Here is a 20941-nt window from a genome sequence, read left to right on the forward strand (position 1 = left end):
GAAAAAAAATTGTATCTCGTTATTCGTCAACAGCATGAAAATGATACATATTTCATATAGGAAACAGGTCGAAAAATTTTAATCTTTCCTCTGATCATATATTGAATATAATGAAGTATTTATTTATTAAACATAATAAAATTGAACTATTTACCTCTATTTTGTATAACAATTAAGGTTTGAGCGCAACTATTTTGACTTAAACCTTAAATTAAAATCAGCTGAAACACTCACACCCACTCAGATAACATAATTTTTCCAAACAACATACGTTCACATGAATATGTTTAGAAAAAAACTCGAGCTTTTCACAGCCCTGGTGCTGGAGAGAATAACAACACTATTACTTGGAAAAACACCTATTAGATATTTTGTCAAACAGCCATCAACTACATGCTGACAAAATTACATGATCACAGGCTTGAAGTGTAATGCTTTAATCTCGCCGTGTAAGGCACCCTTTACATAGGAAAATTACTCGTTGTTGAAAGGAAACAAGATTATTAGTTTATCGATATATAATTTAAAGAGGAATGAAAGTGTTGAGTGATTATTAATTTTTCCAAATATTACAAACGCTAAATAAATACAATAACGTATGTGAAGGCAAACTGTAGTAAACGAGTACAGTAAAACAATATTTTAAATGCAAAAGTTTTAATCACAAAACGTAATTTTGAATTATCAGAATGAATAATCATTAAAATAACATAGCAAATAAAAAATTGTTAGACATGCCGGTAGATATAAATAGGCTAACTGATGGTTGGCTGGAGCTTGAGTCCGATCCAGGATTATTTACTTTGCTTCTAGAAGATTTTGGTGTGAAAAATGTTCAAGTGGAAGAGGTGTATGATCTGCAAAAACCAATTGATGGCCCGGTTTATGGTTTTATTTTTCTTTTTCGATGGATGGAAGAAAGACGAGCAAGAAGAAAAATAGTAGAAGCTGCAGCTGAAATATTTGTTAAAGACGAAGAAGAGGTGTCCAGTATATTTTTTGCTCAGCAAGTAGTTCCGAACAGTTGTGCTACCCATGCCTTGTTATCTGTACTGCTCAATAGTAATGACGCAGATTTACATCTTGGATCTACATTAAGTCGCTTAAAGGCTCATACAAAAGGTATGTGCCCTGAAAATAAAGGTTGGGCTATTGGTAATACGCCCGAATTAGCCTGCGCTCATAATTCGCATGCTATGCCTCAAGCAAGACGGCGACTAGACCGAAGTGCTGCCTCAGGGGTATCAACTGGACGTTTTACTGGAGAAGCGTTTCACTTCGTGAGCTATGTTCCTATCAATGGTCATTTATTTGAATTGGATGGTTTAAAACCATATCCCATTGACCACGGTCCGTGGAAGGAGAATGAGGACTGGACTGATAAATTTCGGCGAGTAATGGCAGAGCGTTTAGGCATTGCTACAGGTGAACAAGATATACGTTTTAATTTAATGGCTGTTGTTCCGGATAGACGTATAGCAATAACACATAAACTAAAAATGCTGCGAACAAATCAATCTATTGTGTCAGGAACGCTACAGAAACTTTTAAAAGCTAGTGGCTCTGATTGTGTCAAAACTTTGAAGCTTGATATTGAATCTTCTGATAATAGAGCTTATCAAATCAGCTCGCCGCCTTCTCCTGTTTTGGAGACAAATGCCTTTACCATTCGGGATTTGCAATCTTTACTCAAAAACCTCGATGCAGAAATTGCTATAAGCGAGCAACAGTTAAATGATGAAAACGACAAGAGATATATGTTTAAGGTAAGTTAGAACTGGTTGAGAAACACTGGCTTGTCCCATTTAGTGAACCCTTTAGTCTAAGCTTTTGCAATTATAAGATAGAGCCATGTGATTTACTACATAATCTTTTGTTTTCTTTAATTCCTTAATCTGAAGTGCTATGTAAGATGTGATTCGTCGACTGAGGATTTGGGTAATGTTCAGTTAGTTGCCCAGTGTTTTCTCGGTGGAAGTAGGGAAACCGAGGGGTTGTGACGTCTAAAATCCCATTTATTAGAATTTTATCAAGCAGCCATTTTTACCTGTCACAGCTGGGTAAAAATTTTATTGATGATATTTATTAAACAATTCCGATAACGGTGAAGTTTTCGTCATGTCATGCCATAAAACCAAAGTAATCAGTAACTCTAAATATCTGTCTAAATAATAATGGCGTTATGTATTTAGGACGACTTTTCCGGTAGCCCTGTGTAATAAAAAAGAATGTATTATTTAGAAGATATTTAGGCTTGTGTGAGTTCGTTAAATTGTTACCTAAATATAGAAATCCTAAATCAGTGACGAGTGACGATAATGCAGTGAATATGAACAATTTATATAATTTATGAACATACTTTCCACCTAAATTGAACTGCCACATTTGTTTCTTTTTATACATATCTATTTGTTTGATAAAAGCAAACATATTTAAATTTGAAAACAAAGAATTTAGATTGTTAATTAAAATTAAGCATTGCTGAAACTTATACATATTTTATTATCTCCATATTTAAAAGTGTTTACCAAATTAAATATTTTATTAATTCTTTTACAGGTTGATGATTGTCGACGGACGCATAATTATGATGAATTCATTTGTACATTTCTCTCGATGCTAGCTCATCAAGGCGTTCTAGGTGAATTAGTAAGTCAGCACTTGCTACCTTCGAAAAAAATTAGTGGACAAAGCGTGAATCGATTAAACAAAGGATCTACTCAGGCTGTAACACCACAAAAACAAAAGAATTGTAAAACGTCTAAAAACTCTGGCCGCAGGCGAAAAGGCCGAAATAAATGTAAAAAAAGAAAATAGTTCTAAATCCAATGTCGTTAAAAAAGTACAAATGCATATTATTTCAATAAATATTTACCCAATTCACCAAATTTTGGTTAAAAAAATATAGAAAACTAGAGCAATAGCCCGTTTCTGTAACCAATATTGAAATTGTAAAATGAGACGAATTGACCGACAACCCTGGTCAACTGACGTGCTTTATTTCATTCTGTACGATTACTCGAATGAAAGGGCTTTTGTAACCAAATGGAATTAAATATTGTCGATCATAATTCTCACTTGGACCTTAAAACAAAACGTGGAGTATAACCATACTCGCTAGTGACGAATCTTACTTTGTTGTTGCTTTCAAAAAAAAAAATTTCGTCAAACGAGAACCGAAGGAGCGAATCGAAGACGGTTATGGGGGACAGGAATGGGGAAAATCAACATGAACAAAGGCTGTCATTGCAAACGTTTAGCCGGAAAATTTTGAGGTAGCCCAAGAGTCCTGATATGAACATACATCATGACAATTAGGCCAATGATAACACACATATGAAGCGGTCGCATGGGCATGAAGGACCGCATTTTCGACAGAGTGAGCAGGACTGATTAAGTTGCAACGACGGTTGCGATGGAGATGATGCTCGAGCTGACACCGCTTCACATAGTTATTTTGCAATCAGCCAAGCGTACCTTGTTGAACATGACTAGGGAATTGATTGAACTGGACGATAAAGTAAACTGAAGTACATCAGTCAGGCGTTGTCATCATTTTAGGTTAAGTCCTCATTGGCCCTTGAGAGTGTCGAGAAATTATACTTATACTTATACGAGAAAATATACTTATATACTAGGAATGCACAATCGTATTCAGGACGGAGGGTTATGACTAGGAACAAGGTAGCGCATGCCTTGGCTAGAAAGAATACGTCCATGTTATTAATAGAGCCCGAGCCCTTCCTTGTTTTGGAAAAGCATACCATCAAGGAAAATCATAGAAATTAAGACCTGAGGCCAAGAAACATGAGCTGGCACTAAATTATGGAACTGCACCAGGCGAAGGGAACGAACGCAAAAACCAGTTTTTAAGCTTAGATAAGGACTTCATACTTTTGTACCTTTGCTGCTTGGTAGGTAAATAAAGTTCAACGTCTTACTAAAAGCGGTTTTTCAAATAGGGGTCGCATCTCGGCCAGCAATGGTAAATATCGGAGTCTATTTCTGCCATGAAAAAGCTCCTAATAGAACATCATCTACAGGCGGCAAAAACTGTAGGTGCCTCCATTTGTGAAAGATTAGCAGGATGCATATCGCAAATTGGTGGGAGCTCCTCCTACAAACATCTAACAAAGAATGTATGCATTAATTATGTATATAGGAAACCAAGAGGAAAGTAATAATACGAGCTCTCTTCTCAAACAACGCGACTCAGAAGTTCGGATATAATGAGTTACAACTGCGGAGAGACTGAGCATATTATACGCAATTGTAGTATGCCAACGGAAATCTTCTCTGTACTCTGCTCATAGTTCCTAAATCCAGAATTGCATCCGTGTTAGAGAAATTCCACAATCGACTAAGTGGTGTGGACTAGTGGGTATCACTAAATTACTGGAGAAGATTAAGCATCGGTTTTATTGGATAAATTGCAAAGAATCAGTTGTCGAATCGATTCGAAATTGCGCGCAGTGTATGGCAGCGAAAGGTCAAAAGGAGAGAAGCCGTAGAAGATTACCGGAATACTACGTGTGTTCACGATTTGAGCGAGCCATGGATGCGATGAGTCCGTTTCTAATAAGTGAGTCCGGCAACAAATATGCGCTCCTTATTATGGAATACTTCGTTAAGGGGCCACAAGTACGCTTTACCAAACTAAGGTGCCAAAACCATTGTTGAATTTTTGTGCAGAACTGGGTGAATCGGTTTTAGTACCCATTGAGTTGCATTTAGACCGAGGAAGAATACAGTATTTAAAGAGACGTGTTTGCTTGATGGCGATTAAAAGATTGAATGATGTGGTGTATCGTATTTAGCAATGCACAACTGAACAGAGGAAAGTCAAAGAAGTTCACCTTGAGAGATTGGTTCTATTTGTATCGACCCTACTGTCAACAAAACCGAGCGAATGAGATACTAAAACCAAAACCTTGACTTCAGATGGCAAGACAAAAGCTGCCAGAAGATACGAGTTGTTACATCTGGAAATCGCGATAGGTATTAAACATATGTGTATAATAATACTTCATATATGCATGAATCAGCTTTAAATTCACAAAATTAAGCTACCCGTTCACATATGGCAGATTAACTGCAAAATTGACAATCAGCTGTCAATACAGCTTTGAGAGGTTTTTTTCATAGAAATTATTTTGGTGGAATATTTCGGTGTTTTTGGTTTCTTTAATTATTACTAACGATATGAAGAAAATACAAGGAGAAGGAATAGTTAATTTTATTGCGCAATTGGCTGCTAATAATAAACAGTTAAAGAAAAACTGTAAACGTCGTTTACTGAGGTTGCAAAAAATTACGGCAACAATATGCATGCGAAATTCGCTATTACATTTTGTAATAGGCAATAACAGGCCAAAGCGGCTATGTCCACACCCTATTTTTGTAATATGAATGCATAATTAATAATATCTAACAATATTTGCATTAGAATTATGTGTTCAAACCCCTTTTCTTTGCCGGCGAGCATTTAGTTTTTATTTTGATGTTTCTCCTCAAATTCGTAATAATAATTATCGATAATAGTGATTCAGTGATCGATTTCAGAGGAATTTTACGTACTGTTTATTGGAGAAAACGTAGAAATTTAATATTTGTAAAACCGCGCTCTTACAGGGAAATATTTGTTTCTTTTATTTACAAAAGTGTTATATATTACATATTTTACTGGAAAATTTACAATTTTTCCTTCTCAAATTGATTATTTCGAAAATTCGCCAATTAACATAATGTTTATATTTCATGAAAAATGATATTCTATTGCCTTTTATTTGAAGTCTTAGACATATATTTCTTTTTTCGATAATGTGCCCTTAATTAAATCAAATCAAAGGTAATTGAAATAAAAAAATAAATGAAAAATTGGGCTTTCACCCTTTTTGAGTTTTTATCCGAGCTCGTCCTCTTGTTCGTGGGGTGCGTCTTGATGTTGCTTTACAAACAGTTTTTATTCTTTACTTATACCCAATCATTGTACTCGTTAATTGGTTTTGAATACACACCGTATGAACAACTCAATTTTCTAAACATTTTCAAGATCGGGCTGTTAAATTTCGAGTACGGGAACGTTGCACAATAATTGTACTAGAACACGATTAACATTTTCCATCTCCAATATAAATTAGTTTAGGTATGGTAGTAGTGTTAAATAAACAGAAACATAAACTGTTCGTAAGAATATAATAAATAAATACTTAAAATAGAAGTCTGCCTTTATAGAACAAGCAGATTTTATAAAACATGGATCGTGGCAAAAACATTATTAATGCAAGAGGTCAGAAGAAAGTAGCCGGCCCGATGGGAAATGAGTTCTTTGCTTTAGGAGCGAAAGGAAACCGGGAGGATGCTAAAAAGATTGTCTCATGTAAAGGAAACCCTATTATATCAGATCGAAAACGGGAAGCAACTTCTTCTATTTCGAACACAAATAAAAAGCCAAAACTATTACGTTTGGAAGAAACTTTTGGCTTTACCATTCACGGTTCTTGGGATCAGTTTGCAATTGACTGTGAAACTACAGATTTAATTACTGTAATTAAGGAAATCTCCGAGCAGTTTGATGATAACGTACTACGTGTTATATGTGGGTCAGTGAAGCATCTCATGGAGCCTTATACGCGAATGAAATTTGATTATGTTCTTTATTTGGGATTATTGTATCTGGCCAAACTACGACCAAATATTTTCTGTGAAGAGATTCTTAGTTCAGCTCTTGTGTATATATTGCGTAGAGATGTAAATGTTAAATTGAAACAAAGCTCTAATTCCCACGCAATCGCCTCAAACCTTTTAACGAAAGCATATTATGATAGAACCAACTGGCCAGAACACTTTATGCGAATATACATAGAAGATGCCATTAATGAACGCACATGGTCAGATAATGATTTTTGTATGCCATATATAAAAAACGTATGCTTTGTATTTAAAACAAACATTCCTCCACCTAATGCCTTGCATATTGAAACCCCAGGTTTTGGCGTGTCAGCGGGCCAACAACATCGCGATATGCTATTATGTCTAGAAGATGATTCTGGAGACGGGAGCTCAAATATAGAATCTATTGGTTTTGGAATTGATACTGATTCACCTTTTTTAATTTGCAATCGTTTTGCCGACATTGAAAATACTGTTGAAAAAATTGTTATCGATGCAATAAAGGAACAGTTGAATAAGAGACAACAAACTGACTGGTATACGCGAAACTTTTTAAAATTCTTATGTTCAACAGCTGGTCTAATTGAGGTTCGTTACCTTTGCATAACACGTCTAGAGTTATGGATTCACAACGGTAAACTCGTGAAATATGCCCAACAACTATTACATTATATATGTTATAATATAAAAGAAAATAATTTTAAAGATCAAGAAGTTTTGGCAATACTTGTAAAAATTCGATTGAAAACGAAGCCTTCGCTAAATTTTTTTTTGCTCTGTATTAAAGAGATGATATCCCAGCAGCCTAATGTTCTCAGGTTAATACTAAAACTTGTGGTTCAAAATGAACTTTCAAACACGAGGAACCCAAACAATATGGGAATGCTTGGTAAGTTAGAATTCTACTTTTATTTATATAAGATATTTGTATATAATTAGTCCTGACATAAGTTGTGTTACAAGTTAAGATATGAAATTATAATACTTTTATTAATTAAGTTAGTTTTTTTTAATCATGTAAATATAATTTTCATTAAAAATTATTTTCATTCGAAATGGTCTCCATTTGCTTTTACACAAGCCTTCAAATGATTAGGCCATTCAGATATTGCAGCTCGCACGGTTTTCATGGATATTGACGTCGCTGCTCGTGCCAAAGATTGTTTGAGACTTTCCAAATTTCTGTGAGGTCTTCGACAGGCCATGTTCTCCAATTCTGACCACAAACTGTAGTTCAATGGATTCAGATCTGGACTTCCAGACGGCCAATTTTCTGCGGATATGAACCCAGGAATTTTGTTTAGCCACTACTGGATGGTTGTCGCCCTAACGGCTGGAACGGAATCTTTCTAGAAGATCCTACCCTCTCCATAGAAGAGAGTACTACTCAATTTCTTCATCACGCCTTCTAAGACATCCTCCTGGTACACTTTTGCCTGTATGGTGGCCACGCTGAACCCTTAGAACAACATTTTTTGAGTCTTTAGTTTAGATTTTGTTTGTGTTTTTGTTCAGATTTTTAGCATAGATTTTGTCGTTTTGCTTATTAAAAATCATTAGCATTTTCATTTTACTGGGACGTATGTGTCCCACCAGTATTCGTGGTGCCCCAGAGGACTGACAATTCTTACAATATATTTATGAAAGTTTTCCCCGAAAGCCTTTTTATGCGTATTACCCAGTGCACGAACGAACGTATTGAGATAATGCCAAACTCAAAACCAGCGTACAAAAATATAAAGGTAACAGATATTGGACAAATTCAAATCGTTATTGGTTGCATGATAATTATGTCATATAACCAATTGCCATCTGTAAGACACTATTGGTCAAAACATAATTCTATGGGAAACGATGCAGTAAAATCGGCTATAACGCGGGATAGATTTCAGTTACTATCATCGAAAATGAACTTTGCTTCACCTGAAAAGCCTGAGGGAGCATCCAAACTTTATTACGTGGACGATATGGTTAAGTGCCTAAAGTCTCGATTTGCAAGTGCACGGAACGAAAGTGCTTACCAAAGTGACGAAATTCAAAGGACGCTCCTCTATGAAACAATACTTACCATTGAAGCCCACTAAACGTGGTTTCAAAATGTGGCTCAGATGTTATGCTCTTATGTTATGTGGGAGAGAAGATGGAAACGTCGAAGGAACTCTAGGCGGGCACGTGGTAAATCAGTTAGCTGCAACAATTCGAGAAACGGATGTGACTCTGTGTTTCGATCGGTTCTTCATAAGTATCAATCTTCTAGAGACTATTAATTACGCAGCGTTAGGAACTATTATGTCGATTCCAAAAAATTGCCAGTCATCAGCACAAAGCTAAACAGAGGTCAATGCGTTTTCCGAGAAAGCAACACTGGTATAACGTATGCTAAATGGCAAGATACCAAGGAAGTAGTAGTTGTAAGCAATTGTCACTCCTCTGAAATCCCCATAATAGAAAAGAAATTAAAAAATGATCAAAAAGTTAACGTGGACTGCCCCGAAATGATACAATTTTTCCGACAGATAATGGGGGGATGAGTTGGATCGGAAGTCTAATAAATGGTGGAAAAAAGTTTTTTACCGATTGTTAATGATGTCAGTAGGTAATCAGTTCGCAACTTTCACGGACACAAAAACCACTTATAGACTTTATGATAGAGCTGGCGGAACACATGATTGCTGAAGGGAAGGAAAGAGCAGCTGTTTAACGCAGTGTCACGTCAGGAAGAAAAAGGTAGCTAGTCGCAGGTCACCTACCCATTCCAATTCCCAATCGAAGACGTTGCACAGGCTGTGCAGATCAAAAAAAAAAAAAAGAGGAGAACAAGAATATAAAACCAAAGTTCAATTATATATGAGGTACCGGATCATAAAATACTAATCGGGACATATAAGCCCCATTCAAAAACACTGACGGGACATATGTATATGTCCCAGCCCCTCCCACCACCCCTTTTTACCCGATTCAAATCCTGAAGTGATGGAATGCTTTTATTTTCCCTATTGTAACGATTGAACACGTAAAACAAGTTCTCTTTACCTCAACGGCTTTTCGGATCGAAAGGGTTAAAAATTTCTTCAAAAGGGAAATTTATCTCATCTGTCGAGTCTAATTTACTTCAAGCGTGTTGTCAAAAAATTACCAGTTGAGCGACGGAAGGCTTTCATGTGGAGATCATCTCTAATTAGTCTTGACATGGATCTGGTCGATACATTCATTTCCCTGGACATCATTTTCTAATTTCTAAGGGGATTTCTGCGAATTATTTCTCAAACGGCTTTTACGGCTGCACTGGTTTGAACCACGCGAGGATGACCATTTCTTTTTCTGTCTGTCACTTCAGACGTTTGGGAAAAGTGATTAATCGTGCGGTAAACAAACATTCTCAAAAAATTAAATTTTTTCTCTTAGGTAAACACTGCACATTGCAATGCGATTTTTTTTAGCTCCCTACTCGATTGTTACCAGGCGTAATTCAATACGAAACAGTCAAATTATATGAGTAAACAATGCATACGGACAAAAGCAAATATAATGGAACACTTTTCTGCGAAATTGTTCTCTCGCCGTATGTGTTGTAAAATTTGTCACAGAATATATGACAATACTAAGTACAATGCGAAATTCCTTTAAGAAAAATACTTAAGAACGAAGCAAAGTAGTAAAGGGTCTTCCAATAAGAGGTGTTATTTTGATATTCAAAGAAAAACGCTATTTTTAATATAAATGATCGGATGTTTATTTCATTATAAAGAGGAAGGCACGTCGTTAATAGTGGAAAATAACCAGACACGCATACAGGACAATATCCTTTTTACGAAATTGTCCATAACCGAATTGCAAAGTGACTGCCCTATGTCCTCGATAGCCTCACGAATTCCATCTTTGAGGTCTTAAATGTACCCTGGGCTGTTGGCGTAGACCTTCTCTTGCACTTGGTCCCAAAGAAAAAAGTCACGAGGTGTTAAAGCATAAGATCTCGGTGGCCAATTGTGATCACCTCTTTGAGAGATAATACGGTCCGGAAACTTTTCCCGTAAAAGATCAATGGTTTCGTTGCTTGTGTGGCATGTAGCACCGTCTTGTTGAAAATAAACGTTTTCCAGATCAATACCATCCAATTCCGGCCATAAAAAATCGTTAATCATCTCTCGATAGTGATAGATAACACCTGTTATTGGAAATCCCTTAGTCAAAGTATATAGAAAATGCAGGCGAAAGGAAAAAGTATAAATTCATATCTTGTTGAAAATCATTTTTGCTTTATTAGTGCCACACGGCACCTTTGAATTGGCATTATTATACTTCTGCAACGTTCAACAGGAATGATTTACCATGCTGCCTTCGCCTTTTGAAATAACTCATCCAAATTTGTGAATTTTGCGTACTGCGTACTATTGGATTTAAGTCGACACTCGAAGATGCCCAATCCAGAAAGTGATCGAATTGTCTTCGAAAAACTTTTTTGCAACACGAGAAGTGTGCTTCGGAAATTTCCAAATCACCGGTAGATTCTCTTCCGCATGAGGTAGCATTACATTTTGAAGGATCTGAACTTAATGAACGCATCCATATTAACTCCAATGCGATGAATTGACCCGACACTGTTCCACGAAAAGCAGCCCCACACAATTATTGAACTTCGGATCGAATACTGCATGTTTTGGTCGGCGCACGAACTTCCTACCCTCTGGTCCAATTCTATTTATTTTTATTTTTAAAATATAACGCCACTGATTTTGAGTCCATGATATGCGCTCCTGAGCAAACTCAATTCGGCGTTGTCGTTCCGATGCTGTTGCCAATGGCTTTTTCCGTGCAAATCGACCGTGAAGACCTCCTTCTGCCAATCGAACCGCAACTATTTTTTCTTTATTGGCTTTTCCAGGTGAACAAAAATTTCTGGATGGATGTCAACAGCACTCTTCCTGGGACCCTGTTTTGACAATCTAACAATCATTCTATCAATCTGGCTCGTAGTTTTTCGCGCTTTTTTTTCTGAGAACGCTTTCTGTTAAATGTTTTCTAGAAAAAAATTTTTAAAGCATTAAAAGCCATCGTTTTTGAAAAATTTAATAGGGTTTAAATAATCCAGTCTTTTGCAGCTCTACGATTACTTTTCGAATAGCTGGGGGGGATTGTTTCCCTTTCGACATTATTGAATAGTTTCAACTAAAGTAGAGTGTTGTAGGAATACTGCAGATACTTTATTTTTTCACTTATTTGCCATTTATAATATAAAACAGAAAGCAATTCACAAAATTTGTCAGTGCTCCTACTAAAACGCAAAAAATCAATGCGAAAAAGCAAGAAACATAAATAAATGAACGCATTTCAATGAACGTGATGACAGCAAATATATTCAAGCCCAAAAAGTACGTTCTCATACTTTTACTGAGACATTTAAAATTACACAAACTTATTGGAAAGAATAACATGTGACCAATAGGTTTTTTTTATTTTTATACTGGCTATTATTTTCAATATTTACTTTGTACTTAAAATTCAAATTATTACTTAGCATTACTACACCTTCACATTCGTTATGTGAGCTCCGTGAGTGAATAAGAAAGATGTTTTTTTCGTTACACCAGGTTTCATTTGCCGCTTGTGCACCTTACTGATTACTGCTTTCTGACTAAAGCCACCTCAAAATTCTTGTTGCGTGACTGGCGCGTGAATTAAAGAACATTTTTCAATTCAGTCTACTGTTTCGGCTCCACATTTTCATTTACATCGTTTTTTTAATTTATGCCGATTTTTTAAACATATGAACGTTAAAAGTAGAAATAGGCATATTTTAGAAAGTTGTTTGCTTATTATCAAGCCCTTTAGCATACTTTTAGAGAGAAGGGTCAAAGGAAAATTTTGCAGAAACCCGAACAAATCAGCTAAGTTTGAATTGAGCTGTGAGGGCACATATGTACTTTGAGGCTTCATTTTATAAAATGCATAGATATGAGAATACATATTTTTATACGAACCTTTTTATTTCAGCTACAATGTTTCAAACATCTCCAGAACAATCCTCTCAAAATCTTGCAGAAATCTACAAAGAATTTTTACTACAACGAGAAGACTGTTTACGTACATTAAGAGTATTTTTACGTGAATTGGTCCGTGTGCTTCGTTATGATATGAATATTGTAAAATTCTGCAAAGAGTTTATGAACGAACGAATTGATTTGATGGAACAAGTTGAACGCTCAGAATTTAAAGAAAGAATTTTCCATTCAATGGTTGACATAATATGCCTTTGCATGCTATTATCTGTTTCACCGCAAATTCGTGAAGCGTGTATCGTATTGCGTTCCAACAAGGAAATGAAAAATAATCCATTATTATTGAATTTTTTTTCACAAATGTCTCAAATTCAATTGGAAGCCGTATCTTGGATGTACGAGACAGTTCCGAATCTTTTTAAAATACAAAGTTTAGAATACAGTCAAGCTCTACACAAGATTTTACTTTTAGACAACCCTGAGCAATATTCGAGATGCGATCAATGGCCTTCGGAGCCAGAGAGGGGAGCACTGTTGAGGATTGCTTCTGAAACTCCAGTTCTAGAAGATACTCTTCTACGAATTATACTTATCGGTATTACTAAAGATATACCTTTAACGATACCAGAAACTATAGATGTGATAATGATGGTCATTAAAAGGGCGTCAACAATGAGAATCCCCAACTATCCAGCAGTACAAGCCAACAAATATGATGTTATAGACTTCCTATTTAATATGGTAGAATATCATTACCCGGAAAATATAAATTTACCCTTGGGTTACGCTCCCCCAAAGCTTGCTATCACAGTTTTATATTGGAAAGCATGGATTATAATGCTAATGATTTCCGCTCACAACCCGTCCACATTCGGAGCGTTTTGCTGGAAACATTACCCCACTATGAAGGTTTTGATCGAAATGTGCATTACCAACCAATTTACCGAACCGCATATCGGAAAGGAGGAACTACAGGTAGGTTTAATAAACAATATACTTGCCCAAAATTTTGTTTGTTTGTTTGGTTTTTAAACATAACTTTTTATTTATACGCAATTACATCACTTCAAATGATTTGATTTTACAAGTATATATGCATGTACATTTATATATTGATTGCTTAGATTTACTAATATTGCACTGGTTTACAAATAGCCATCCAATTCTTATAGAAAACAGGTAGCTGAGTCTCAAAAAACCACTATTTTCTGCCGTGTAGCTTTCGAGTTATCCCCAAATAACGATTTGGATAAACGAAATAAAGGTACTGGAGAACCCTCTAAATAAACAAGAATAATTCGAATTTTAAAGGGATACTGTTAGTTTGTCTTTCAAATTTGATTGCATCATTCTTGAAACAATTTTGTAAAAATGGTATAAATAGGCAGTTTTATAGATCTAATTTATTATCCTAAGTAATTTTTTACTAGGAAGACTAACTATTAGCTGTATTTTTTTGAACGTGGCCTGTAAAAAACACCAGGATATTTAGCAAGCTACGTCCTACCTTAAGGGGTTACATGGGTTTCGTCGGGAAAAAAGGCATATTTTTAATACTTTTTTTCTATGTAAAAAATTATTTAATCCAAACTTTTTTCTGTCTTATAGATACATATTTAAAGAACAATTTCTGAAATTTTCAAAAAAAAAAAATTAAAACTCCTCCATTGTGACGTCATTTCCGGTGACCCCTCGAAAAAAAGGTGCGACCGCGTTGTCAGCATAACTCCTGACAGGATCATCGAAAATGAAAATACAAAAATAAGTGTTTTAGTTAAGACCATAAACTCGTGCTTGAACGAAAGAAAGAAAAAGAAGTAAAAATTGAAATTTCGGTCAAATTTGCTTGACATTTTGTTTTTTTTTTTAAATAGTTGTAATTGAAAAAAAAACTCTTCGTCCAAGCACGAGTAAATTGCATTTCGAACACCTGTGTAAAATTTCATCAAGATCGGTTGAGTAGTTTTCGAGAACATTTGACAACCGAATTTGAAAACACGGTTCCGAGAAAAACGCGTTTAAAGTTTTGAGTAACAATAAAAGTGGCTTGGAGCGCACCCCTTCCAAAGGCTGTATCTCCGAAACTATTATTCGGATCGACTTGGAAATTTAGGATAATATTCTTGGGATGTTGTAGAAATTACTAAGCCAAAAAAAGAATCGATTTTTTGAACCCACGAAACCCATGTAACCCCTTAAGCAAAATTCTGGCGACTGCCGTAGCTCAGGTTCGAAACCCCTTTCATGAAATACCAAAAAATAAAGTTTTTTCTAGCAGAGGACACCCCTCGGCAGGCAATGACAAACTTCAGAGTATATTTCTGCTACGGAAAAGCTTCTCATGGAACCATCTGCCATTCGGAGGCGGCATAAAAAAAGTCCCTTCATTGGTGAAACATAATAGGAAGTAGCACTCAACCAAATACCCGCTCAGCCAATGCATTAAATAACTAAACCAAAGGGACTTATTGAACAGTTTTGACAATTTATTTGTTTCTCATTTAATCTTAATAATGAAAATCAATTTACGAAAACATAGTTTATTCTCCTAGAAAAACCGTAAAAAATCGCACTGACTTGTGGCAGTTTTTTTATTGACGGTGTTGGGTGTTTATGTATTTGTCCTTTATATTGCGTTTAATTTTTATTTCAATAAATTTACCTCTTTACGTAATGAATTTTTTAAGTAAATGTGTAAATGCATATGATTAATGAATTTACCATAAACTTTTTTTCAGCTGGTTTCTCTAGAAAGAGAACAAATTCTTCAGTTGGAGTCATATTTGGCAGCCCAAACTTCCCAAGCGATTATAACTGAGGATAATGCAATACTTATTTCGCAGTTAATGCTTATGGATCCAATGGGGCAAGTTAGAAAAATCCCTAATAGCGTTTTAGAGCAAGTGAAGGGACTAAACAAATCTTTGAAATTGGGATATCTTTTGTGTCGCTGCCGTCGACCGGATTTACTACTTGATATAATTCAGCGTCAAGGTACAACTAAGTCGATGCCTTGGCTTTCAGATCTGGTGCAGAGTAGCGAAGGAGACTTCAGCCACCTTCCAGTACAATGCTTATGCGAGTTTCTTTTATTTAACGCTAACATAATTAATGAGGAAAACACACGTGACGTAGAATTAGTCGCTTACCTAAGAAACCTAGTGATGGAAGAGAACACTCAAAAGAAAACAGTTTGTGAGGTCTTGGACTACATATTTCGCAGATTGTCATCAACAGTAAAGCAATCGCGTATCGCTGCCATATCCGGTCTTAAAATTATTTTCAAAGATAACACTGATCAAAATGATTGGTTATTAAAATCAATTCCACAAATTCAGTGTTTTAGAGAAGCTTTATCTTTTATGATACCTCAGCTAAGGTCGGCATGCCAAGTTGAAAATACACCAGCTTTGGTAATGTCTTATATTCAGTTTGTAGCTGCGCATACTATTAACGATGGCGTCATCGATATGCTAGACCATGTTATTGATATGGCACAGTTGATTGTAGAGCGGAGTACCATGTTTCAGCATATCATACCTCTAACTGGCGATTTATTATTAGGATATAGTAATGATAATCTCGCCGAATGTCGTTTTCAAACGTTGAAATGTCTCTTTGTTATGTTCAATAACTACATAATTAGACTAAGAGAACACCGGGAACCCTATGAATGGACGGAGTATCCTGACTTACTTATGGTCCAGTTTGAAGATGGAGCCCAACTGCCTCTTCATTTAAACATAATACATGCCTTTATAATCTTACTGACACAGTCAAGTAGCCAAATGCCTGAGTCGCTCCCAATTCTTGACTATTGGTTCCCTCCAGGACGAAGACCCCCCTCTGGCTTTTTACCAAATATTTCTCACGAGGCAGTTCAACTATTACCTGACTGGCTAAAATTAAAAATGATTCGTTCCTCAGTTGATCGGCTAATTGAAGCTGCGTTGTTAGATCTTACTCCCGACCAGATTGTTTTGTTTGTACAAAATTTTGGAACACCAGTGATTTCAATGTCAAAACTGTTGGCCTTATTAGATCATGCTGTGAATGAAGAACTCGAACTAGTTAAAAATGCAATACTCAACAAAGCGTATTTAGCACAACTTATTGAAATTCAACAAAAACGAGGGGCCAAAAATGGGCATTTTACTGTTAAAGCTCTTGAGTTATATTCTCATTCTCAAACAGTGCCAGATCATCCAAAACAAGCCGATGCGGTCTTGAACCCACTAAACTTGCAGAAAAACTTTCAAACAATAATTCTTACTACGTGCTACTATCGCGGGAGTAAAGACATTGAAGATGTAATTGGTAATACGTTAAAGACTTCGAATTACTATTACAAAAGCACCAACCGTTTTCGAAGGTTAATTCATTATTTGCTTGATAGAGAATTTTTGTTTACGAAAAACCGTAAGGAAGTTATGATAAGTCATTTGAAAAGGGGATGGTTATGCCTTTTGAGAATAATAGACCGGTACAAACATTCAATACCCCAGCAGACAACATCGCAGATAAAGCATATTTGTACACTTTTAAGGGTACTACTAAAACAAAAGTTTTTATCTGCGGATGATTTCAAGCTTATATCAGATAAACTTTATGAATGTGAGTCCTTATGGAAAACCCATATGAATTCTAGACGAAATATTAACATGTACTTCAAAAGTTTATTCAATATCGTTAAGAAAAGGGAGATGCAAATGTTTCCTACAATTTCCGAATCTTATGAAAAAGCCGAGCACAAACAAATACTATCTGGTACTCAGAAGTTGTTTGGTATTAAAAGTGAGAAGGTATTAAAAAATACAACAGTTGAAGATTTATGTCATTGTGGATTAATTGTCGATAGGTTATGCGAAATAGATCCAGAATTCATACTCTTAAGAAAACAGAACCAAATAGGCAGATTATTCATGAAAAGTTGCTCCGACTCTCGTTTCCATATACTTTCCTTGATATGCCATCAAACAAGTTGGGACGCCTTGTTGATCAATTTGAAATTGTTGATGCAAGAAGTGCAACCAGGTATTGACTGTAGTACAGCCCTTAATTTTATTGAAGCGCTTATAAGTAATCCAAAGCTTTGGCAAGGACGAGACAAAAGCGTAACAGAAACTAATTTCCCAGAACTAATGTTTTTATTTAACGAGTCCCAGTTGAGTGCTTTAATTGGTTTTATTTTGAATGAAGCTGATGCAAACTCGAAGACTATGTTGGAAACTTATGATTACAAAATTTGTTCGCGCATCAATCTTCTATTCAGAGTTACCAGTAAAATACATAAGGATATTTCCAAGTTTATTGAATATGTACTTAGGAAATCATGTCCCCATTTATTGAAACTAAAAATTATACACCAGATGTACCTTTTACATCCTTCCATTCGATTTATGACAACTAATTTAAAAGAACATGTTACGAAAATATCTACTTTGAGGGGTTGTAAAGCTGATAAGGTTTCAAATTACTTAATTACTTGCTTGGGGAATCTTTTTCTTAGAAAAGATTTCGAAACTCTATCTAGTGATATTGAAATGCTAATAAGAAAATTTGCGGCATCACATCCTATCCTATTTTTGCGCCAATTAGGTGTTTTATCATCTTTAATACAAGGTAGGGCGCAGTTAAGCGTTCGTCTTTTACGCGATGAATACCATTTTCACCGGTTTATACAAATACTTCGTGCGCTTCAACTGCTACAACCTATGTTATTCGACGATAGTTACAAAATTGAATTTCAAGCAGCTTTAGAGTGTTATTTCTCATTTTTCAAACATCATAGCTTTATTAAAGAGTCATATCATATATTGATAAAGTTCGTCGAACTATTACAAGCCTATATAAATTCCAATCCTTCAAGTGCGCTTCTTTATATCGAAAAATATGTTGGAATTTTAATGGAACTGTCCGTAAAATTTAATTCCATTACATCGTTGCAACAACTGGTACAGGGCATAGCTCTTCTTCAGCAAAAAGGTATCCCAATAAATGAATTAAACGATGACGAAAATAAGCAAGATTTTGAATTAGAAGAGCAGGGAAATAGTAACGCTTTTGCTCTAACGGATGTTGATATATCTGAAGCGAATCCCATAAATCATTTGGAACCTAATATCAAAGGAGGAGTCCCATTTGCTATTTCTACACCGTTTACAAAATCACTTACAATGTCGCAACATTTTACAGATCTTATAACAGTAATAAAAAATTCAAGTACAGAAGAAGCTATCTTGGGACCTCTGCAAGAAATAGAAAGTCTAACTTCGAAGCGATTCTCATTTCTGAATGAAATTTTTGATCGGTTACTAGAGTTGATATTTTCTCCTAGTGCGCAGATACGCTCCAATGCATTCATTTTATTGGTTCGTCATTTGAAACATAATCCAGGTCGCTCTGACATAAATCGATGCACCCTTAATGCATACATTCAATGCTTGAGAGACGACAACTCGTCTGTTGCCACTACTGCTGTAGACAACTTAGTTGAAATGACTCTGCTTTTGCAAGAGCATACCGTAGAAATACTTTCAGTAGCCTTTACTCTTGGGGTTAAGTCACAATTAAACACAAGTACTCAAATCAAAAGAGTTTTACAAACGCTAATGTTACAGCATGGATATTAAAATTAAGCTTATTAGTATTACAGTAATAATATTATACAAAAATTATAATATAAAATATAATATTACTACAAAAATATTTTTAAGTGTGTTTGGAATAGAAAGAAGAAAATAATTTCTGATTTTTTTATCTCTGTACAATAAAGAATAAAACTTGCAAAAAATAGTTTTACATTTTAGAATTTGGAATTTTCAAGATCGAACTTAATAAATTACTTCAATTTACGATTTAATCTTAAAATGTGAATTAAGTTGTAATATCAACGCTGTAAAAACATAAATTATAACCGTAGTCAAATGTTTGGTGTGTGACTACCATTCGGGAGTGCGTAGGTTCGAATCTCGGTGAAACAGCAAATGCAAGAAAAACATTTTTCCCTGAAAAACCTCCTCCAATATCTGCCGTTCGGAGTCGGCTTAAAACTATGTATAGGTCCCTTCATTTGTGGAACAGCATACCACAAACAGGAGGAGAAGAACGGCCAAGCACCCAAAAAGGATATAATCTCTAATTATATAAATATACATATGTAATTGCGTAAACACTTGTTTTGTTTTATATTTGGGGAAGATTTTTACGTGGCGGGTCCCAAACCCTGCGCATAACCAGATATCTTGTGTTGCCGCGCCTTCTCATAATAGCTCGCTCTCAAACGGATGTTCATGAGCTACTCGGAAGATAACTGGGCGAAGTCCGGAAGTTGAGTTGCTTGGACCGTATACTGAGCACTGCTAAGTGAATAAGGGACTTTCTCCATTTGCATGGACTTCTACAGATGGAACCATCCTCTAAATTCGGCCAAAATCACGTAAGCGGTTATCACGCTAATTAAGAAGAATAGGTAAAAGCAATTTGATGACGGAAGCTGGCAGGCAGCACCTATACAATTTTAAATACACATGTTCTTATGGACGAAGTTAGTTAGAGGACAGTGTGACATCACGACTACAAGATCATATTTGTCGACGTAGATATGAAATTAAAATTTATTCAAAGCTTTCATAAATCTAACGTTATTTAATGAAAGCAAAGACAAAATAATTATGTTAACAATCTTTAAATAAATAAATCTTTATAATGTACACCAAAAAAATATAACTTTGAACCAGAGGTGCACAGCGAAACAAAAAAAATTGTCAATAATTATATGAAATAATTATTTAAAAATTATTTTGTTTTCTTGACGATCAAAAACGAATAATTTAGACCTTTACGTTTCAATAAACCTCTAAACCTTTTCCTGTGCAACCCAATGTACCCGCGATTGTTTTAAATATTTTTTTAAGGTTTTTTAAGACAAAACAAAATTATTTTTTTTTTGCAGCACATTACGTTGTTGTTGTTGTTGTTGCAGCATAAACATTCCCCATACTTACATACGGTGAATGCTGCTGGAGTGACAGTCCTTGGCCGGATATAAATCCAGGTCGTTTCGGTAACGTAGAACCGACTGTCGTGGAAACGCAGCACATTACGTCCATATAATTGATATAAAAACTTAAAAGATTTTTTTTATTTTAATTTTTATGGTTATTTTAAATTTATAGAAGAAAATTATTGTACAATTTTAATGTGACATCAACGATAACTTACAACTAATACGAGTAGCAGTGGAAATAATAAATACACCTATTTATTGCTAT

The 20941-nt window shown here is 35.3% G+C and overlaps 2 protein-coding genes across 2 annotated transcripts; both read left to right on the forward strand.

The window, feature by feature from the left end:
• The first annotated feature begins 478 nt into the window (after positions 1–478).
• Positions 479–2917, forward strand: LOC128867810 (ubiquitin carboxyl-terminal hydrolase calypso). Its single transcript, XM_054109318.1, has 2 exons — positions 479–1766; positions 2560–2917. Exons 1-2 carry the CDS (start codon positions 735–737, stop codon positions 2815–2817), a joined length of 1290 nt encoding a protein of 429 aa, XP_053965293.1. The 5' UTR covers positions 479–734; the 3' UTR covers positions 2818–2917.
• Positions 2918–6139: 3222 nt separating this feature from the next.
• On the forward strand, positions 6140–19463 carry LOC128865903 (integrator complex subunit 1). The gene is made up of 3 exons (XM_054106298.1): positions 6140–7561; positions 12664–13643; positions 15407–19463. Exons 1-3 carry the CDS (start codon positions 6256–6258, stop codon positions 19298–19300), a joined length of 6180 nt encoding a protein of 2059 aa, XP_053962273.1. The 5' UTR covers positions 6140–6255; the 3' UTR covers positions 19301–19463.
• Positions 19464–20941: the final 1478 nt, after the last annotated feature.

This window comes from Anastrepha ludens, chromosome 6, assembly GCF_028408465.1.
Source record: "Anastrepha ludens isolate Willacy chromosome 6, idAnaLude1.1, whole genome shotgun sequence".
Lineage (NCBI taxonomy): Eukaryota > Metazoa > Arthropoda > Insecta > Diptera > Tephritidae > Anastrepha > Anastrepha ludens.